The sequence below is a fragment of the Mustela lutreola genome, chromosome 3 (genome assembly GCF_030435805.1).
Source record: "Mustela lutreola isolate mMusLut2 chromosome 3, mMusLut2.pri, whole genome shotgun sequence".
Taxonomy (NCBI): Eukaryota; Metazoa; Chordata; class Mammalia; order Carnivora; family Mustelidae; genus Mustela; species Mustela lutreola.
Window position 1 is genome coordinate 142974642 of NC_081292.1, and position 23732 is coordinate 142998373.

The 23732-nt window shown below is 44.0% G+C and overlaps 1 protein-coding gene across 3 annotated transcripts in view; it reads right to left on the reverse strand.

Moving 5' to 3' along the window:
- ITGA6 (integrin subunit alpha 6) overlaps positions 1-23732 on the reverse strand; it is a 77937-nt gene that overhangs the window by 32268 nt on the left and 21937 nt on the right. For all 3 annotated transcript variants that reach the window (XM_059167031.1, XM_059167029.1, XM_059167030.1), the window contains exons 2-6: positions 8538-8662; positions 7007-7086; positions 5238-5493; positions 3492-3623; positions 230-440 (exon numbers count right to left, since the gene is read on the reverse strand). In XM_059167031.1, the coding sequence (XP_059023014.1) occupies positions 230-440; positions 3492-3623; positions 5238-5493; positions 7007-7051 (644 nt within the window). In that variant the 5' untranslated portion in view covers positions 7052-7086; positions 8538-8662. The remainder of the gene's footprint in view (positions 1-229; positions 441-3491; positions 3624-5237; positions 5494-7006; positions 7087-8537; positions 8663-23732) is intronic.

The window sequence follows — 23732 nt, forward strand, 5'->3', positions numbered from 1 at the left end:
CAGACCCAAAATATGAGTGAAAACGAAAAACTGAAAATGTAAATAACCCGAGGACGGTAATGAACATCTGCTGCCAAAAGACAAGTGATAAAAACATGGCAGGAAGGTAAAGATCTGGCAGCAAAAATATTCTTTGAGTCAACGAACCTGAAAGGATGGCTCAAGACTGAAAAATGCCCAAGAACCCACGGTTTCTTGGCAGATGGAAAGTAACCGAAGACGCACTTACCCATCTTTGTTAAGGTCCGCCACTGCCACGTCATAACCGAATGAAGAAGCCAGACCTTCCCCGTCAAAGATGTATTCAGGGAGGAGATGAGCAGACTTCATGTCCCTTTTTAGCAAAACCACAGCTCCACTATGATTGGCTCTTGGAGCACCAGACACGAAAGTGATCTCGTCTTTAGAAACAATACCTTTTCCTGAGTCTAAAGAAAAGCCTAGAAAAACAAAGTCATAGTTCACGTCACCATGTATTTCAGGAGGCATCTAACACGGTAACGCCATCACCACCTTTGCCTCTGGCTTCCCACCCCACTCCTTCCAGGCCTTTTTTAGCAGCTGTCACACTTACAACATGAAAGAGTTTGACCCAAGTACAAAGCAGTAGGCTAGGGTCATGGCTTTCTGTGACATACATGAAGACTTTTTTCACAGAAATTACCTGTGCTACTTAGCTTATGTGTAACTTGAATCATGAAAACACTCACGCATCTTCCAAAGCTATGTGCACTCTACTTTGATACTAGAACTGTGATAAAAGGAGATCAAGCTAGATCCTAAATTATCATGGGAAAGTACAGACCAACATACCTGAGTGCACATTATAGGGTTCTGCTATAACGTAATGATTAGTAACTTCTACATTCATCAGTCTCCTTGGTAAAACAAATGCTAATATCCTTCATCTACCACAGACAGCATTTCAGTATTTCGGACCAACTTAATTCTCAGACACAAACATGCAAACAAGACCATGACCGGTGAGATGGGAGTATTTGAGAACCTCGTAAAAACAATAGAGGTGAGCACGTTCTCACTGATGATAATCACATACTCATTCGGAGGGCAGAAAACGTGAGGCGCATCACGTTTAGGAAGCATCAGCTGGGGGGTCAGATAACAGACCAAGATCTGCCAGCAGGTGCATATCAATGTCTCTGTCAAAACCACTCCTACTGAGCAAATATTCCTATAGGGAGGGGAGGCAGATGCCAGAGAGCATAAGCTCACCCTTCTTATTGTGATTTACAAAAAGCTTCACCACTACTGTTGCAGTTCTCAAACTGTGAAGTGAGTTGGAGAATATGATGAGCTCCGAGTTTCTAACAGGGTGATGTAATCAAATCCAGCTCTGCAAACCACCTGGCGGCAGAGCCTCAGCCTGGCGTGCTTTTAAGTGTGCTTCACTCGAAATGGAATAGAAAATAAAAAGATTTATGGATCTCCCCCCCCCAAAAAAAATTTCTTTAAATGACCATGACCAAGACGATTTATTTGTCATCTCAGAGGTCACAAACCTAGGTAGCTATTCATCATCACATCGGGGGATGTGCCGGGCTGCTCCCTGGGAGGCTGTGTTTTATAAACAAACTGATCAGGATCTGTATAGGAAACGCTGGTCAGAAACAGCAGGCCTGGACACACGCATGGAACGGAAAAGATTGAAGAGAAAGCAATTATGCTTTGTAAGAGGCCTGCCAGTTCCCAAGGCTCCCGCTGCACGAGGTGACCACCCCCGCCTCTAGCTGGCCAGCCTCACCAGCTTCCAAAACCACAAGCAGGTCACTTGCTTCCTCAAGCCCATTGATTTTTTTGAAACCATAGACACACGGACAGCACGGACAACAAAAATGTGACAACACGAACTGGATTCTTTCCCCCTCCAGGCAGCCTCTTTTGAGGCAACCTGTTCTTAAAAGGGGCTAATGTGTTTAATAAAATACACTGAAACTTCCTGAATGCTCCAAGAGCAACTGTTTGTAAAAATCCACGGGCATCTATCTTAAAGACCAAAGTGGTAGTTTCTTGACCAGAAAACCCTGACCGGGTTTCTTGACCATTACATTAAATTTTAATTTAAAATTACTGCTCATGAAAAACAATCCCTAAATAACACATTTGATGAGAGACTGCCTGTTAAAATATATTCAAAGAACATACTTGTGTGTTGATGGTATTTACCCTGAAAAACCATACTGAGTAATTGAGATTGCAAACGGATGGCGTCTGCGTCCCATTTGTGTCCTGCAAAGCCACGGACCCAGCACTCACACACCCAGCTGCTTCGCATCCTGCCTCATTTCCACGAGCCTTTCTTTCCTTGGCTGAGGGATGAGCAACTATGTGACCTTGGACTAAGAAATGAATCTCCTTAGGTCACAGTTTTTTTCCATCAGCTAAAGAGGGATAATCATACTGATTTTATAATATTGTTGGGAAGGTCAAGTACAACTTGTATAGCAATAAATACAGCACATGGTTGGCACTTAACAAGTGGTAAGTTTAATTTGTCTCTGCCCTCTTCTCTGCCCTCTTCCAGATTTTTATTTGGAATAAGGAGTGTCTGAAAAGTTGTGGCTTTGTTTTTGTTTTTTGTTTTATTAATTAACAGTACCATTTATGCATATCTCTATAATTAGAATATTTTAGAATATGCTTACTAACACATTGTTTAGAATTATTCTTGTGTTTTTACTTTTTACCTTCCATTGTTCCAGTAACATCTCTAGCACAGGGGTACTTTTTAAAAAAAAAAAAAAAAAAGTAGGTCACTATTTAGGTTTAGGAGATTTTTTTACATTTTTTCCCAAGAAATGTACAGTAATTATTCTTTATGTCAACTCATACCAAGAATTAAAGCTTTTAAAAGCCTTTGTGTAATTACCATAATGCACATGAATAATTTAGGACACCCATTAGTAATGCAAATGAGCCTGAGAAGTTAGGGAACTGGCACTTAGACACAGTCTGGGGGTCCTCCAAGCTGCTCTGGCAGTGCTGTTCAGCTGCCACTGGAAAGCCACCATGCCACCGGCCAGGGGGCCTGTGACAGGGGGGCCCCAGTCCGGAAGCAGAGCTGACCCTTGGAGAACAACAGTCACCAAGAAAGGACCTGAAGGTCTTGACCTGCCACTTCAGAGTAACTTCATAAATGTAGCTCTTAAGAGTATCTCTAGAAAGAGGCACTGGAGGGAGAGAGGAGGCAGCTCAGCTCACTGCCGACATCCCTGCCTCTCCCCACCACCCCCTGTCCCAACAGCCTGTTTCCAGTTAGAGGCCACTGCTGGCCCAGGTCGGAAGGGAAGAGTCCCAAGCATCACCCAGGTTACCTCAGGATCACCAAAGCTTAAATCCAATTCCCATCAGCACAGCCACAGGCCCCTGGCTCCTCCTGGCCTATTCTCAGCCTCGAGGTCCAGGGTCCTGGGCGGACAGGGTCTCACTGAGGTATCTGGAAAGGCGGGCATACCAGCTGCGCTCATTCCTACCTAAGTAACTGTTCGCGGGAACAGGAACTAGACTTTCATCATGGTCAGTCTCTCCACCAACTTCATAAGGCCCATCTTCAAAGATGTTCATGTCAAAAAAAGTGTTATTCTTTTGCTCTACGCGAACGATGCCTAAAGAAATGAAATGGCAAAAAAACAACAAAAAACCATGAAGATGGAACAAAATAAAAGAGATGGTTCCTAATACACATGCCTCATGTTCATAAGGACAAGAAGAGGAGTCTGGAGGAAGAAGGGCAGAGGAAATAGAGGGCTTTTGAGGTTATTAAAGTTTAAAGAATCATGTTTATGTGAATTTTTACAAAGAAGTTTGTTCTAGTAATGAAAAAAAATGCATTTTTAGGAATTCTCTGTAATGCCACAAAACTGGATGGAAAATGAAATGTTTACTTGGTTAACTAAATCTAGAGAAAGTAACTTTTTAGAAATTACAAGAGCCTGATGTATTTTATATTGTCTGTCATCCTACCATCAATTTACCTACTTTACCAGAGTGTAAAGCTGAAATGTTTTGATCCTTTCTCCAAACCACCCGAACCAAGATTTCATCTTTCTAAAATGTTCAAAATTAACAATTAAAAAGAAAAGATTTCATATAGTAAGCCCACTATGTGACTTTTTAAAAATGGTAACATTTTAAATCAGGGTTTTTAAAGCAGGTAAAAGATGTTTCCCATAAATACATACATACATAACTCATGGGTGTTTTTGTTATTTCAACCATAAATGGCATTTATTCTTGTTATGACAAAACTATTTATAAATTCTATGTGTTATTTGGATGAGGTAAACATACCTGACAAATACTATGTTGGGAGTGGGGAGGTCAAAGGAAACTCCTCCCAAAGGTTACTATGGATGACATAAAGGGGAAGATGTTCCTCAAGGATTCTATCTAATAGGAATTCAAACTTGGGAGTTTTTTTCGAGTGCAAAAGGGAAAATTTTCCTAAGTTATTCTTAACTACAGAAAATATTATAACACATTTATTTTAATAAATTTCTTAGAAAAATGATGTCTAAATCCCATGCATTTCTCTTCATTATACGTTAGAGTTAACTGTCCTTCGTGACACAGTGATTTTCTATGCCAGCCTCATTTCTTGAGAGAAGTTAAACTCTGTCAAACTGAGGGCCCTTCTCCCCACTCCCTCCCAGTGTCTCCTTTTACCCACATCATAATCATAATTAAATGATACCATTAAACAACTTTCCCATAAATTATCTAAATTTATCATCTCACAATGCTCTAATTTGTCATCTACCCTTCTAACTTCTCTGCTTTACTAGCAAAACAGTCTTTTAAGATATAATGAAAAAAATGTCTGTATTAATATACTGTTACTTGTACATGATACTACACAATTATTTTGTTTTCAGATCACTACCTTAAAATGAAATGTCTGCCAGCATTAAAACTTAAAACACTTTTAGCCTCAAGAAACAGGAAAATACAAAACAGAAAAAACTACGGATGTTAATTATTATATTCTTAGAGAAAAAAGTTAACTACTTGTATTAACGCAAATTGCTGAGAAAGGAGAAACATTTCCACCACTGTTTTTGAGATCATATAATTGAGAGATTACAAATCCTACCTTACTTCTGTAATATACAAGTGCCTTGTAACATTTTGTTTTAACTTCAAATGTACTCAATCACAGGTGCATGTAACACAAATTATGCAGTCATTCTAATCTCTGTTGCTATAAATACACATCCTACCTTTCCAGTTGTAAGTGCCCGGGGCTCCAAACACAATGTAATGAAAGTCTTTAGTGAAAGTAGCAGCTACTCCTTGCTGGCAAGAACCAAATTTTTCATGGCCTCGCAATCGGCCATCGCAAAAACTCCAGTCTCCTCCATCCATGTCATCCTCAATCCTCAGATTCTGACTCAGGACATAACATCTTCCAAAGATATCTCGGGATTCCTGCTTTGTATTGACATGTTGCCTTTTTTCATATCGGTGAGCACAAGTCTACAAACAGAAGGAATAAAGCAGCCCATTCATTTTTACAGACTTTACGCTTATTAGTGACCATTTTATCAATTTGTAATAAAGAGAGCTTAATTCTAAATAGGATGTTAAACGTGTCCCACATCCTGGAATGGGATCCAAAACCAGCAACGGTTCTCCAAAGTGGCATGAGGGGACCACAATCTAGCATTATCAGAACTAGGACTTCTGTCTTATTCTCGCCTGGAAGATAATGCTCCAGTCCAAATACTGAATGCCGGTCTGTAATCCACAGGCAATGTATTTGTAAACTGACCTGTCACATAAACAATAGGAAATATCGTCTCTCATTTTCTTAATTGGCTTTTATTGGCCATATAAACTTTCCCATCAGTATGTTGGTGAAAATTTGTAATTATGTCCCAGAGGGGAGAAATCACGGACATATTTTCCTAGGACGAGGCAGACATAGCTAAAACAAAGACATTTCCCTTTTTCCCACACTACTTTTTCCTTATAATCAGTCCTAACTTGTACTCTAAACTCAGATTAAGATTATTTTAAAAGCAGAGTGAATCACGCCAGAAAAAATGAAATACTCTTTATAATTTTACAAGGTATTCATGGTTACTTTCCATACAACACAGGCTGAATAGACTTTTTGACATTCAAGTTGATTTCCTATAATGATGATCTCTTAATTATCAAAACTTAGGATTCAGTAAAATTCTCATTTTTTTTTTTCAAAATCCTGTATCAATTTGTTAGAGCAAGAGGATTTTAAAAGAGATAGAGACAGAGCATTGTGATCCAGCCAGGCAGGCATTTCCAAGGCCACCTCCCACAATCCACTAAAAAACCCCTTTCTTCCTCCACTGCTACTTATATTTGAAGATGTTCAGAACAAACAACCAGACTTAAATTACCCGCTCTTACTTTCCATGACCATTCCCATGTTCTTTATAACTCATCTAAAAAAGCCACATAGTTTCTGGGACATAAACCACATCTAGTTTTCTCCTGCATTCTAAAGACCAGCTGGCATTTTAGGAATATTCAGTGAAGGTATAGTAATAAGTTCCTTGAGTTTGAAAGCTCTAAAGAAAAGCAGGTTTTATGACTATTTCCAAGTGTATCAGAAATCACAGAAGGGCGCCTGGGTGGCTCTGTCACTCATCTGACTCTTGGTTTTAGCTCAGGTCATGATCTCAGGATCACAGGATCAAGTCTCGAGTCAGGCTCCATGCTCAGCATGGAGTCCGCTTGAGATTCTCTCCCCTTCTCCCTCTGCCCCTCCCTCTGCTTGCTCTCTGTCTCTCAGATAAATAAATAAATAAATAAATAACATCTTTAGGAAGCACAGAAAAAATAATGCCTGATTTCTTCTTGACATCAATTCCTGCTGCAAAGCAGCAAGTCCTCTGTACTGTCCACGTACAGAGCCCCTGCCCGCCTTGCGCACTGTTGTCGGCCTGGTGCTGGCAGACGACAGGCACTCAGACCTTGTGGAATGGGCATGCTTCTCCACACTTACCACAACTTTGCCCCCTGGACCTTGGCTCTGCACGGTGACCCCCATCCACTGATCTTCCTTGCTTTCTGATGAAGGGTCGGCTGTGGAAAGCAGCGCAGGTTACGTACACACAGTTAGCACTTCAAAGTCATGAAGCAGGCAATGAAGCAAGAGAGGAACACAAACACAAGATGGTTTCTACTCTGCCTAGGTTCCAAGTCTTGCTCCTTAGTAAATTCAGTTACTCAATCCAGAAAAATTATTTCTCCTTTGAAGAAACAGGTAAGTGGTTCCTGGTAAAAAAAAAACCTTCTTAAAAATTCTTTACATAAACTATATAGCTTTTACGTGGTGGCCCTACACTCTTTCTGACAACCAGGATTCTGAGTACAAAAACCTATTTGAAAATTTTAAGACTCAGGGGTAATCTTCCAACATGTGCGGCTTAAAGCAGTGATGTGAAAATCCAGTCTCCAAACTCCAACTGTCATCCAAACTAACAAGAACTGGGCACTTCTCTACATAGTCCTAAATCTGTCATATAACAGCATGCACTATACTCTTCTTTTCTGGAGGAGAGAAGACAAGGCCTCAGATTCACTTTACATCTTTCTATCAATACCAAAAAGGAAAGCAACTTATTTAGTTTTTACCTCTCCCCCACAAAAAAGAGAGAAACCCCAAACACCATCATGTATGTGTCTATTTCAGTATCAATCTATATCTAAAGTTTTGCCTTCCTCAGTGAGAAGACAGGCACCCCCTTTTTTTTTAATCTTGAATCATTACAAAAATGTGAAAACTAAACAACTTTAAGTAGAGTGAAGCCAAAATGCCATAATGTTAAAGAGTGATTATGTCTAGATTACCCATGGTTTTGGGATTTTTCTTTATATAGGTTGATGTCTTTTGCAACTTTCTCACAATTAACATATATCATTTTCTAATAAGTAAAGAAAAAACCAAAGGTTATTTCTAAAAGATGAAAAAGAGAAGAACATAAACATGAATCTGCAAGTCTACTTAGACCAAGTATGTCAAATCTGGCTCGCTTGGAGCCTGTCAGTATGCTAACTGCTCGGCTCAGCATAGATCCCTCACAAGACAAGCCTCTGTTGGAGCCAGAGGGCAAAATTATCCATGATGGTCAGCTCTCACTTTAGAGAGCTCTGATATTTAAAACAGCCTTTCTCTTTCTATTTTAACAGCAAGCGAGAACTTTTGGCAGCCAAGTACAAGCTCTGCACAATTCTCTTTGCTGCTCTGAATTTAGTTTTTCAACAGCCTCCTGTAGAACCTCAGAACAACACTAGGTGGCGACATCCATACACCATATCGTTTTAGAAAGCAAGCTTAGGAAGGGCGGCAAGTCAGTATGCATCCCAACGTCATTTAAAAAGTAGATGTTTTCAAGGCAAACAAGAAACAGTCGAGACATGTATTTAAGAGAGGCTCTCTCTCCAAGAACAAAGGCTTGGGCTCCCCCTCCCTCCTCATGGAAAAGGCAAGTGGGGTCTGGCCAAGTGAACAGAGTGAGGACAGAAGGACACACCATCGTTATCGAATTCGATCCGTGTACAAGGTCCCGGGGAGGTGATGTCACAGCTGTACAAGCCTCCTGTTCTGTTGGCCCTCTGCAGTGGAAGGGCCGCAGCCCGAGGGGCCCCCACCAGCAGCCTGTTGACAAAGCAGAGAATTTGGAGAGTTGAGTTTAACAAACACAATTAACATTTCAGTTAGAACCGTGATGTGGAGATGTCAGCATTATTCGTGGTCAAGAGTTCCCAGATGCCCCACTGGCTTAGGTGCTGGGTGGAGTCCTGTAGCTGGTCCCTGCAACACACACACACACACACAGACACACACACAAAGCTAGGCGAGTCAAGCCCAGAAAGGGGTTGTTGAAACAACGTGAAAAGTGTGCCATCTCTCATGGTATCAGCACCTCTCAGAGTAGGATTCTGGTGTTTTATTTAAAAGATACATTTTATAGAACATGACCCCTAAACCTAATGCAAGGACATATGGAACTCAACATACACTGGAGGGGGAAAATGGCCCCATTAAACTTAACAAGCAATGATATGTCAACATCTAACACTATGCCTTCCTGAGGCATTTTTCTCAAAGGTAATTTTGGCTAGACGCTGAATCTTCGGTTCACATTCTGTCTAATTAATTAAACAAGGAGGCCATTAGGCCCATGTGGCTTAATGATGTGGCAGTTATCTAAGCCTGTAAATGCCTCAAGGTTATAAAATCAAACCCAAGGGACAACCAATCACACACAGCCAACCAGGCTTTAAGCTACAGCTGATTAAATAATTTTTCTTTGCTTTTTTACTTTCTCTGTAGGAGACTTTCCCCTGGTGCCTGTTGGCAGAGCACTCCTAACCACTTCCAACCTGCCGCTGCCAGATTCCTATTGATTTTTGCTCCAACTTGTAAAGTTTTTTTTTTAATATGCCTTAGTTAGTTTATCTTTTAATAATACTGTTTAGAACCTAAACTTGCCCAAGATACAACTGGCCTGAGTCTCCTTCCCTCTGCCCGGCTCTCGTGCTTTCTTTCTCTGCCTTTCCAGAGCAGCTCTTACTCTGGGAACTCCTGACCCAAATGGGTTCAGCCTCCAACATCCCATCAGTCTGCAGACATGGCAGGGAGGGTCTAGGCAACATGACTGGTATACTCGGTATCCTACTATGCCTTCTTCCCTCCCTCCCCAATAATGCTAGCTCCATTAAGAGGAGGCCCTAATCCAGGGGCGCCTGGGTGGCTCAGTGGGTTAAAGCCTCTGCCTTTGGCTCAGGTTAGAATCCCAGGGTCCTGGGATCGAGCCCCACATTGGGCTCTCTGCTTGGCAGGGAGCCTGCTTCCTCCTCTCTCTCTCTCTCTCTCTGCCTGCCTCTCTGCTTACTTGTGATCTCTGTCTGTCAAATAAATAAATAAAATCTTTAAAAAAAAAAAAAAAAAAAAAAGAGGAGGCCCTAATCCAACTGACAAGCCTTAAAAATCTCAGTTTCACAGCCAGGAGAGATCTTCAGAAACCCACTGTTTCTGCAGGGCTCCTTTTGATAATGCTGTCCACACACATCTGTGGGTCTGGTTGACTCACAGAACAGCTAGGAACAGTAACAAAGGGAAGGAACACACCTCAGGGGATAGAGAAATGAGGCTAGAGCTGAGGGAAAGAGCTGGACACACACACACATGTGAACCAACAACTCCTCAAACAGAAAACAAGCCACTCCCTGCCTTTAAGAAACCCACAGATCTCAGATGCAAAAACAAAAAACCATACACACACCAAAAAAACCCCTACAAACAAAACAGTCCCTCCCACCTGTCTTTCTGATCCCAATAAAGGATTGAACAATAAGGAAAATTTAAACTGACACAATGCAGCAGGTGCAGAAGAAGGAAATGCACTCAAAAAACAGGGAGGGGGCAAGAGTTTGTCCAGGGAGGGGAGGGCCAGCGAAGCACAGTGTTCTAGAATGAGGGCTGGCTCAAGTGGGATCACACGTCCCTAGTACCATCCCTCCTCCCACACCCCTGCATGGCAGGCACAGCCCACTTGCACCCACTCTCTGTCCCACATACGAAGGCATGAGTAGCATGAACCAACACAGAGAACTGGAGTGGAGACTTAGGACCAAGGCAAGGTCCCTGGGGCCTGAAAGTTTTCTTGGCAGAAGGTAGGGGCAAGGTAAAGGGCCACAGGCATCGCCACAGGACCACCACACACACATTCCACCAATGTCGTCCCAGATCCCAGGAGCTCCCACAAACAGTTGAGAGGTGAACTGGACTCGGCCGTAAGTGAACGAGCTCAATTACCTGGCTGGTCTGGGGAAGGAACCCTGACCCAGGGACTGGGCGGGATTAGCCAAGTGCTGGGCTCAATAGCACTGAGTCACAGGATGTGAGCCTGGGAAACAGCAGAGAGCATACAGCCCTCTAATTCTACAGAAAAGAAAACAGAGGCCTTGCAAGGAGGATAATTACTCTCCCCTAAGATCCCCTAAGATCACTGCTAGATATATACATACATACATACATACATACACACACACACACACATATATATGTGTAGGGACAAAAAATTACTTTGGAGCACTATTTTTCCCATTCCTGTCAAAGGCTTCCTAGGCTATAAGGCATTTTTAACCTAGGGGAAAGGGCAAAACCTACACAATGAAACACAGAAACAAGAACCGCTCTGTTAACCAACAGATGGAGGCAAAATATGGAAAGGCTGCCAGCAGGCAGAGTGAAAGCGTTCCTGGAATCGGGCGGGGTGAAGACTGGGGAGAGGTTATCTGCAGAGGCAACCAGCTCCAGCAGGAAGGCTGTAAAGAGCAGCCCCGGAGTTCCAAGGTCATTACAGAGTCTTCTCTGACCACTTCCTCTCCTTAGCCACACCCAAGGAGCCTGGCACCTGAGGAGCCCAGCAGCTACCCAAGGCAGGTGCTGGGCTTACTAGTTCCTGTTCATTGTACTCACTCATTCAGGCATTCATTCCATGAACCTTCAAGAGCTTTCTAGAATGAGCAAGGATTGCCCCCTCCCTGCCAAACTCTGGCCCTCGGGGACCAGACCCATAGGCAGGTATGAAACCCAAGAGCAGCCCAGGTGGTGTGCCTTGGTCAGGAGCGGGGGGCACTCAAAGCTGCCTGCAAGGAACGGGGTCCCCAAGGCAGCCATGAGGTGAGAGGCGGCAAGGGAGGGGCCTGGAGTGTGCAGAGGCTGACAGGGCAAGAGCCAGAGGACACGGCGGGGTAGGAATCAGTGATGCCATATTATGGGCTGGGGGACGAGCCAGTCTGCTCTGCAGAGCTGGGGGTTCTGGGGTAAAGGGCCAGAGATGTGCACCTGCAGAGCCCTCAGAGCCCAGGGACTGCCGGCACTGCTGTGCTCTACAGGGGAGGCGCATGGACGGCTTTCCTGTTGTTTCAAAAGCTGTGGAGCTTGTTCTATTTTCTGCAGTCGGACAGTCGGTCCTCCTTTATAGCAGACCCGCAGCTCCCCACCCCAACCCCACCCCTACTCCCAGCCCCCTTTCTCCCAACTGCCTGCCCACTGCCTAGTTCTCCCTCCTTGGTACCTCCGCCCTCCATGCCCTCCACGGGTTCTGCTCAACCAGGAGGTGGCTAAGGCAAGCCTTTAGCAGGCAAGTGAGAAAGAGGAGGCATTTCATTCCACTTTGCCAACTGGTTACAGAGACTGTAGCAGCACAATTTCACATGTGCTAAAAATACCAAGTTCTTTTTTTTCTTTTTATGCTTAACAAAATTTATTATGGTGCTATTTAGAATAAAAACGCCAAGCTCTTGTAGGAGTCCACACATTTTACTGCAGGGGAAAGCCAACCATACAGAAGACTGGAAAGGGCAAGGTTTGAGGGGGTGGGGAGGGGCAGAAAACACAGAAGAAAAGAGAACTCAGCAAATAAGAGAAATGTGCCTCTGGAGAATAACATAAACAGCCACACTGCCTTCTGGCGGGGGGGGGGGGGGGCTGCCCCCACGTTTTTACAGCATAGTTCTTCCTCCAAGGGCCCTGGACAGTTGGCACAGTGAGCCCACTCCAGAATCTGTGCTACCTTAGATGGAGGGAGGCCCGGGTGCTCTGCAGCCCTTGGCAGAGCCCTCTGGTCCCTGGCCTTGGGCACCCATCAGCCAGAGGAAAAAGAGGCAGCGATCACCAGGGGGGCTGCCCCTGCTCTGGCTGCATCTGGTTCCCTGGGACCACACTTCATAGGACAATCAGGAAAACAATGACCAGTGGGGGCAGGGAGGCAGGTGCAAGTAAGTTGGATAAAATCAGAATCATAGAAAACATGAGGAAGCACCTCGATGGAAGAACACAGTAACTAATCCCAACCAAACTCAAGTGGCAGGTGTCCTAATTCTCAAGGGAAAAGTGGTCTTCTCTGGGTCAGGAAATAAGCAGACTCTTAATGGAGCTTGAACCCTGACTGAATCAGGAGGTCATAGCCTATTCGAGGAGGTTATGCTTAGCAGGAACAAATGATCAAAAAGAGCTGTGTCCAGTCAAACAAAGGCACCATCCCTGATGTAGCCCATCCAAGCCCTATAGGATGCGCACTGGACTAAGCCATTCAAACACCGCTGGCTCCTGAGTTAGCGGACTGCATACAGCTCCAAAAGGGTTAGTCAGCATGCAGAGGAACACAAAGGCCACACCAGAACCTAGTTTCTGTTCAAATCCCAGCTTTCTTCACTTTGACCCCAATGCCCCTTGATGCTGGCTCAGTATAAGCAGCACACATTCTCTGGGCACTGCCAGGACACCCACAGCAACGCCCGGGACTTGGGCAGCAGCTGCTAGGCTAGTCAGGTCATTTCCTCCTAAGAAGCAGTGACAGCAGCTGCTGTCACTACTGACCCACCCCGTATGCATGGAGGAATTCAAAACTACAGTGACAAATTCAACTGTCACATTCACAGTGACAGGGACCGGGGGATAGAAGTTACGGCCTTCAAAGGGAAATGGCAGAAATTAACATAAAGGGGTCTGAGAAGCCTAGTCCCCTATCAGGTCAAAAGAAAAACTGTCAAGGAAGGGTGAGGACCTAAGTTTGAACTGGGATTGTTTTAGATACCAAAAGGAACAGGAAGAATTACTTCCGAGAGTGCTTTCCACGGGGCTAGTGAACAATCACCTCCACGATTTTGAAGCTATAAGGATATAAAAACCCGGCTTGGGATTCCAACATATTGAAAAGCCACATTTAAAATACAAAACTCTAGGCGCCTGGCTGGCTCAGTAGGAATAATGCACAACTCTTGATCCTGGGGTCATGAGTTCAGATTCCAGGTTGGGTGTAAAGATTACTTAGATAAAACTTTAAAAAAAAAAAATCTAAAACCTGCAAAACCACGTCATCTTTAAAGAGAAAAAATAAAATTTGAAATAGCAAAATACAATATCAAAGGCTAATGATGACACAAGCTTGACATAAAACTGAGGGTAGGATATAAATTCAGGTCTTTGTGGAGTCTAGATGAGAATTTCTGGCACAAGTATTCGGGACCCACTCTCATACTATTTCAGAGTTATTTCAGACTTCAAGAGAGCCACACTCCTATTTCATATCCTCAAGTTCTCTCCCAAATAGAGCTGGTATACTTTTGTGTAACTACTTCAAACCAAAAGATCTAAACACTGGACCACTTTTAAAACTCTAAGGACAATAGCAGCTTTACTTCATTGTTTTTGGCAGTAATTCGTTTCCTCAAGGATTAAAGATTCTGCCTTCTAGCTCCACGACTTTGTCCCAGGAAATATGAACTATTGCTTCATTAGAACAAGGACACTATTATTGGTGAATATAAAGTGCAGCCTTCTTAGTTTGTCCAAATTAAGTAATAAAAAAATTAAAAGATGGCATTACCATGGCATTTGTGTCACCTCTACCTTTAACCCAAGTTCAAACTCCATTTTTAATTTTTGTTAAATACATATAAATAAATGACAAGAAACCAAAAAGTAAGAAAGGACTTATAATGCTTATAAAGCAGCAAATTCCAAACTCATCCCAAGCCCCATTATCGAGGAAAACCTCTTAAAAAAAAAAAAAATCTGGATTTACTTCTCTGGATCTCCATTACTTCTGCTTCTACTTTTATTTCTTGATTTGTCAGCTTTGGATGATAACTGAGGACCCCACAACATGGAAAGGGAAGAAATTACACTACTTGCTTCTTCACTTTCCTTCCCATGTTTAGTAACTATATTATCTTAGTTCTTCTATTTGTTACCCCTAAAGTTTTACACAATGTATTTAACCTTCTATTTTCCCTTCACTGACTTTCCATACCATCTCTCCCTTCCCTGAATGGTGAGATGCAGCCATCAGCACCCTGACCCTTTCTCCCTCACTTTCCCCCCAACTCCTACCACCAATTAGCTAAATTTTTACACTATTGTCAGACTAGCCTACCACTTACATGCTGTCTTCTGTAACCACAAGACACCTGCTCTTTTACATAACCAGGTAAAAATTCAGTGTTCAATCAGACCACATTGAACTTACGTGCTTTCTCTCTGGGACCAGTATCAGAGCCTTGGCCTCAAAGGAAACTGCTCTCAGCATCAAGGTCAAACAGATGTTTCTTCCATTCATTCTATCAACTGCTTGCTGTACTTCCCATTTGAACCATGACTTTGGCTTGTCTTGGCACTTCTCATTGTCTTTTTCCTTACACTGTTTGCCTCGATCATTTCTAAGCTCCCTTGCATACCTTGTATTAAATCAGGACTGCTTCTTTGCTCGGGTTTCCTCCTCAGAGGCCTCAGATCTTCTGCAACTGCACGAACTGTTCTAGGACTGCCTTGCTGGGCTCATCTGCTTCAGAAAACAGGTTTCCCTCTTATTCTAATTACTTTCTTAAAAATCATCCTAGGGTATAGTACATGACAAATAAACTTAGTCCCTCCAGATACAAAAATGGCATTGTAGGACTCTGGGTTGAAAAACAATTTCTTCAGAACTTAGATGCTACAGCCTTTACCCTAGTATCCAGCGGTGCCAACAAAAATCCTAATGGAAGCCCGATTTTCATTTGTTTGAACCTTCAGTCTCTTCACTTACCCTAGGCATTCTGCAAGGCACAGCCACGCACCTGCATGTGAGCCTTTATTCACTTACTGTGTTCTGACTGCATGCTCTTTCGACCGACCGACTCATGGCACGTCAATCACTTCATGCATCCCATTTTCTGTGCTCTTTCTGGAACCCCTTAACGGCTCAGGTGTTGGGTCTCCTGGCCTCCCTCCCTGTCTATGGTTCTGAGGTTTTTCCAACTTGATTTTCTAATATTTCTACTGAAAAAGTTAAATTTCAGGAGTTCTATCTCCAAAAGATCTTTCTTGGTTCCAGTTGTGCCTTTTACTTAATAGCACACTCTATTCTTAATTTGTGGATCAACGCGTTCTTAACATTCTAAGCATTGCATTTCACCTGTAAGGTCTCCCCCCAACCCCGACCCAGTTCTTGTTCTGTTCCTGGATTATCTGTTTCTTCCAGTGTGTCTCTCGGCTTACTTCAGCCATTCCCTTTTGTGCTGCTAGCTCTCACCATATGCCTCATAGTCCTTGGTTCCCCTGTGTTGGTGTTGTCTAAAAAATGTCCATTTTTGGCTTAGTGTCACCTTAAGTAGGAATTCTGAAGGGAGCCCTGGGTGGGGTCAGGATTCACTTTACACTGAGTGGATAGGGAGCTGCCATCAGATTGCAAACCACTTGTAAAGCAAATGCTAGAGGAGGAAGCCTTAAATTTTGGGGGTGCCAGCATTCACACTAGAAAAGCCCTGGTTTTTAGGTTTGTTTTTTTTAAATAACCATAACCGCCTTGTCTGTAAGAATCTGTTCTGTATTTCTGAGCTATAATCAATTTAAGCTCGGTAAAACCTGCCAACCTTCCCATCCCCTACCCCCAACCCAACCAAAAAAATGCTCTGGTTTCGTTTTTGGCCAAGGTGTGAATGCCAGCAGCCTATACTCTGTACAGACATGGGGGCTGATGGTGCTCTCTGGCATCTGTGGTCTTGCACATAGATCTCCCCTTCCAGATCTAGACCTCAGTCCCAAGTCCCTGCCTTACCTGATCATTCCCAGGGCGGTCACCGGGCAAACCCTTTCCAGTTTGCCCTAGTCCAGGCATGACCTGCTCCAGACTGTAGCTCTTCCCCCTTGTTACAGTCGTAAGCCAGACCATCTGCCTCCTGTTTTGTAGTAACCTAATCTCACCCCCCTTTTTTTTTTAAAGATTTTATTTATTTATTTGACAGACAGAAATCACAAGTAGACGGAGAGGCAGGCAGAGAGAGAGGAGGAAGCAGGCTCCCTGCCGAGCAGAGAGCCCGATGCGGGGCTCGATCCCAGGACGCTGGGATCATGACCTGAGCCGAAGGCAGCGGCTTAACCCACTGAGCCACCCAGGCGTCCCCTAATCTCACCCTTTATGGAGCCTTGAGGAGCCTGGAGGGAAACCGCGCAGCGAGTCCACCATCTGCAACCTTAAGTCAAACCCCAGTCATGTGAAGGAATCCAATGTTCACCTCAGCCCTGTTTCCTTACAGTCTGAAGAGGTCTTTCTCTCAGTGATTCCCAAAATGCCTCTTACTACCACCCCTCATCAACTATGGATGCCTACAGATACGATTTCCTCACTTGGAAAAAAAAAATTTTTCAAAATGTATTTTTTTTGGCCAATTTGTATTACAAGTTTTTTTGAATATAGATGAAATAGCCAATTGACATCTGATCCTCTGTACAAACATTTAAATAACATATTAAACATTAAAAGTAGCTTTACTTGTATTCCATGAAGTGATTTTATTCACACTCCGTATATTTCTTTGATATTATTTTCTGAAAACTGTATCTAACTCAGTTTTCAGGAGCATTCCCAGGACATTTTAAAGTTTATAAACACAAACCAAGACTTGCAATTATGGTGTCAAATCCTGAGGAATTATTACTAAATGGGAGGTAAATTTCCTTGCCTCCTTTTTAAAAGCAATTTATTTTATTTAAAATATATTAAAACCAATTTAACCTCTATCCACATCCACAATTATAACTGATGGAGGTCCTATTAAGCTAATGTGTTTATAACTAAAAGAACTTTCTTGTTCAAAATAAAGTAATCAAGAAGGCAACTCTCACAGGAGAACAACTTTTTAAGAACTCATACATAAGGTGAAATGATTTGGAGGTGAAAAAAATGGATCTTGCATTATAGTCCAGGCTATACAGAAAACAACTCTTCGAGGCCCCCTGGGCTATGGACAAGCATCTCAGGAAAGCCCCTCAGTCGCACCTTCTCTCCTGGAAACCTAGTCCCCTCGACACAGAGGCCACGTTGTATGGAGTCATTTTTGCTCACCAGACTATCCACAGAGCGGTTAAAGTTTTCAGCTCTTAGCTCAGCTGACCACGCACCCAGGCCTTCCCAGAATAGTCCTCGCTCACACCTGTTGTTCTGGACTCCCTCTCCCTCACACAAATAATTCCAGTTTGGTAGACAAATTATGCAGTCACCCCAGCCTCAGATATAAAGCTAGCAATGGAACTTGACTGATGCAACAGCTTGAGTTTTAAAACCCTGCGCCTGAAATTCCAGTTATATGGCTGGATCTGGGGATGGTTTCACAAGCACTCGTGAGTTATTTTGGCCTGGGAGGCCCTACAACCCATCTCCCCACGTCTGGGCTACCTGAGGTCACCATGTCTGGTCACCAAAGCTCTCCTGGCCTTAGGAGAGGCCATCTCCAGAACCAACGACATGGACTCTCCAGGTGTCCACTGACAGATACTTCTCCCTCCAGCCAGAAGCAGGACAGTACTTCTGCACCACCCCCAGTTACCATCAGCACCCCAGATAGCCTGCCCAGATTGCTAAGGAGTCTTGTCCTTCCCTCTCCTTAAAGATCCTCTTCTCCTCTCTTCCCCACCTGGTAAAGAGAAGCAAGGAGGCATTAAAGCTTGCCTGTGCTTTTATCTAAACCCAGCAACTCTGCCTGCGTCAGGCTCTTTCATGGGGGAGAAAGGGCCTGCTTCTCTCTCCTTTGCAACCAGAAAAATCAATCATCGGACTAATACCTCCTATTAGCCTTTCCAGCCAAAATGTGTGTGTGTGTGTGTGTATGTGTTTATAATATACTTGTCTCTGTGTGTGTAGCTATATACACATATAAGTTATGAAACCTTAAAATGTTTTCCTTATTTTGGTGACCAGTCTTTTGGAGATTTCAAAAATAGATCTGAGAACTCTGCACTCACAAGTTTATATCCAGTGGTGGTGAGCTAGAAATCTCTACTCTCATCAGCCCTCTGTGGAGCTCAGGGCTGTGCTCTCGGAGGGCACAGATCTTTCTGTCTTAAACCCAGAGACTCATCCCAAGCTCCTAGAGCAGGCTCTGGCTCACAGCAGTGCATAATCAATATGTACTAAGGAACCATCACAGCCAGCTGCTTCAAGACAGGATGTGTAGTTGTTGGTAGGAATGTAAATTGGCACAGCTTTGGAAAATGGTATGGAGGTTCCTCAAAAAATTAAAAGTAGAGCTACCCTATGACCTGGCAATTGCACTACTGGGTATTTGCCCCAAATATGCAGATGTAGTTAAAAGGAGGGCTATATGCACCCCAACATTCATAGCAGCAATGGCCACAATAGCCAAACTGTGGAAAGAGCCAAAATGCCCTTCGATAAACAAATGGATAAAGAAGATATGGTCCATATATACAATGGAATATTACTTGGCCATTAAAAACGAAGAATACCCAAATTTTACATCAGCATGGGTGGGACTCAAGGAGATTATGCTGAGTGAAATAAATCAAGCAAAGAGAGTCAATTCTCATATGGTTTCACTTATTTGCAGAACATAAAGAATAGCATGAAGGACATTAGAAGGAAGGAAAAAAATGAAGCGGGGGGTGGGCGGGACTCAGAGGGGGAGATGAACCATGAGAGACCATGAACTCCAGGAATCAAACTGAGGGTTTTAGAGGGGAAGTGGTGGGGGGATGGGTAAGCCTGGTGATGAGTATTAAGGAGGGCACGGATTGCATGGAGCACTGGGTATTATATGTTAACAATGAATCATGGAACACTACACCAAAAACTAATGATATACTGTATGGTGACTAACATAATAAAAAATAATAATAATTTAAAAAAAAAAAAAAAAGACAGGATGTGTTGGAGCCGAACACATCATCAGAGGTCGTTACTACCAACTGACTTGGTGGCAACAGCCATCTCTGCAAGGAGACCCTGACCTGGGCAGGTGTACTGGTTTTCTGTGGCTGCTGTAACATGTCACCACAAACTTGGTGGCTTAAAACAACACAAACTTAGCATCTTACAGTTCCGTAGCTCAGAAGTAAAAGTCAAAGTGTCGGCAGTTACTCTCTGAAGGTTCTATGGGAGACTCAGTCTTGCCCTAGATGGCTTCCAAGGCTGCCAGCATTCCTTGACTCCTGGCCCCTTCCTCCTTCTGTGAGGCTAGCAGTGATGCGGCTCCAAATCTATCTTCTGCCTCCTTCTTCCACATTAGCAGGCTCCCTCTGATTACACTGGCCTGCATGGGTAATCCAGGATAATCTCCTTAGCCTTAATGTCATCTGATGAAGAACCCCTAACTTGCAACTTTAAGTCCCCCGTGCCACTTAGTCTGATAATTTGCAGGGGGTTAGGACACAGACTTCCTCATAGGCACTAGGGTTTCTACCATGGCCAGAAATCTAAACAGTCTCCTTCCTTATTCACAGTAAATTGTCCTCAGCCACTGGGAACTTAAATTTTGATGATAACCTAAAATATTTTTGCTGAGGCTAGGTATTTCTGAAGAGCACAGTCTGAGTTAAAGTTTTCCCTCACTTTGGACCCTTTAGCTAGACCGGGCCTCTTTCAAACCCTCGACCACATGCTCTCTCTCCTGGCTCAGGACTTTCGTACACGTTCCTCTCTCCCTGGAATCCCCTTACTCAACTTGAGGTCTCTGTTTAAAAACCCTTCTATACCTTCCAGGCTAGGTCAGGTGTCCATTCGCATTTACCTTACTTTCATAGCAATAGCCATGGTCAGTCCTAGGAGGACTTGCCTATTGTCTGTCCATCTCCCCTGTCACAGGGTCAGCTGCCCAGGGGCCGAGACCATATCTGTTCTGCTCACTGCTGCCTCCCCTCCCATCCAGCTCCATGCTCAGTGCTTCAAGGACACTCAGCCAGTACGTTTAATAAACGAGCCATGTCCATACAGTATCTTGCACAATTCATTCTTGACAGTTTCAACCCAGCAGATTTAAAATCTGAGGAACCTTGAACCTTCAACCATTTCTACAGGGAGCCTGCTAAAAGCAGTGGACAATGAGGAGCACTGCCCACTGCTGGTTATCCTCATAGCACAAGTCAGACACTCCTCTGAGGGCTCTAGATTGTTTTTAAAGAAATGAGAGAAAGAGAGAGTGCACAGGAGCAGGGGGGAGGGGCAGAGGGAGAGGGAGAAGCAGCCTCCCCACTGCACAGGGAGCCCACAGCCCGACTGAGCCACCCAGGTGCCCCTGCACTGGGAGTTTTTAAATGTAAAAGTGAGACTGTAATGATGTGATATTCTCTTAGTTTTGTCTGTAAGTCTGAGTAAAATGACAAGGAAATGCTGGCTGCCAATTTGCTAGCACAACCCCTCAGTCATCTGTTCATTCCTTCACTCATTCAGCAAATGCTTCCCAAGACCCTCACTAAACGAGTGCTCTGGCCCACCCTGTAGCTGACCCACTTCCCCAACTCAACTAGACCTATTAGAGTTGTCAGCAGCCCTAATTTCAGCGATTCCTACTGATGAATATATTTGCAGAGAAAACCAGTCTTTGAAAACGAAACACTTAGCAACACCTTATGCAGTGAGCTGTTTGCCTCAAATGCCCACACCACATTTGGAAAGGCTGGAAGGTATCAAAAGGTAGCTTTAGATAACATAAATGCCCTCAACTAAAAGGAAAAACACCAAAATGAGCCCATTAGATGCGTTTTGAGAGAAAGCTTTAAAACTTCTTGTCAAAGGAAGCTTGAACGTGGTTTCTGGTTTGAAACACACAGAATTCACAGCCCCAATGTTTCTGAAGGTCTTTAACTCAACCCATTTTGGATTTTCCACATGGCTGCTTACAGATGAGAAAATACAGGACAATCACCTCTTCCCATACAATAGTCTCCCTTATACGTGGTTTCTCTTTCTGTAGCTTCAGTTAGCCATGGTCAGTCGTGGTCCGCAAGCAGGCTATCCTCCTTCCAACCCTAGTCGGAAGGTCAGGAGTAGGCTAACACAGAGTCACTAGTGTCCCTGTGCTGACATCAGTCACCGCACTTCACCTCATCACGCCACCGAACATGGCTCACAAACGTGAGGTAACAAACACCTCACAACATCACACAAAGGATGAGCAGAGTACGATAAGATATTTTAAGAGACCACATTCACCATTTTTATTATGGTAAATTGTTATAACTGTTTAATTTTACCATTGTTATGAGTCTCCTACTGTGCCCAACTTATAAATGAAGCTTTTTCAGAGGTAAGCAGAATAGGGAATAGGAATAGGAAAACACAGAGTATATATAGGGTTCGGTACTATTGCAGTCTCAGGCAGCCAAGATCCCAAGAGGTCTTGGGAATGTATCCCCCTCAGATAAGGCAGCACTGCGGTGTATGAGGTCACCACTGGAGCTGGTCCTATGACACTGAAGCCTCGTCACTTCCCCCACCACAACCACCCAGGCTCCAATCAGACCAACCCTCCCTCTCTGAAAGCATCCTTCCCACCAAGCTCTTCACCAACATTCCCACACCCTGCAGAAGCTCTGCCAGTGCTGTCCATTCCCCGCAGAACATCTGCCCTGTTGCCAGCTCTTCCCGACATTTTCATTCCACTGGAGTGTCACCCCCTGTATGAGGCCCAGCCCCTGCTGCCTCCTCCAGCACTGGCTGCCACGCACACAGGAACTGAGCCCTGGTACCCTTGGACAGAGCCACTGCCCTTCGACCCCCACCAGTCCCTGGTTTCCTGGAGGAGCTCAAGGAGCCCAGCTTGATCTCATTTGATTTCCTAATTTTAGGGAAACAAGAATGAAGTTTCACGGAGGACCTGCCCAGGTCCCAATATTAATTATGCAGCTTGCATTTAAGACCTAAATAGTTAAAACAATTAGCCACCCGGGGAGAGGAACTAGAAGGTCCAAGAAAGCTGGTCAAGGAAACAGACTACCTAATCAAATTCTAAATCACATTTTTTAAAAGATTTTTTTTTTTTTTTTGAGAGAGAGAACATGCACAAGTTGGGGGGGGTTGGGGGAGAAAGAATCCTCAAGCAGATTCCCCACTGAGTGCAGAGCCAGATGCAGGGCTCAGTCTCAGAACCATAAGATCACGACCTGAGCCGAAACCAAGAGTCAGACATCCAACCGACTGAGCCACTCAGGTGCCCCTAAACCACATTTCTTTGTATCATTCCAGAGGAATCCCCAGAATGTCAAACTCCTTCACAATCTTACCAGTGAGATTAAGCACCAGGGGCCCCTGTTCATTGTGAGAGCTTTAAATGATTATTCTAGAAGGGTACCATGCAGACAGAGCCCCTTCTAACCTCTTCTCCCCCTGGTTTAACACAAAGTGTCTATTACCTGTATATCCTTCACAGTTGGGAACTATGTCCACTATGACCATTACTGTCTTGCCCCACAAGAACTGTGGGCTCCCTTCCCTTATTTATTAGGAGGAGAGGGATATGAGAGAGTCTCTGTGACTTGCCATGCTAGTTCAATTTTGACCCTTGAATCCTGTCCAAGTAGGAACTAGACTGGCCCGGCTGAAGAAAGGGCTGTAAAGTCTGTGCCACCTGTGGATTCTTATGCCCCGTTCACTGGCTGCTCCTTCTCCATAAGATCTCAGACCCTCCCCTAGTCTCTCACTGTAGTCCTATCGTCGTGCTAGATATTCCTTCTATTAACAGAGTACTCTCAAAACAGCTCTTTCAGCTCACATGTTTTCCCTAAGCTCCACACTCTAATACCAAATTGCCTGCCAGGCATCTCACATTCAGTATGTTCAAAAACACAAGCCCACTCCCCTCCATGCTCCCCAGAAGTCTTCCCTCTCTCACTTAGCAAACATATACTCTCTACCCCGGTGCTCAGGCCAGGCACCTAGGAG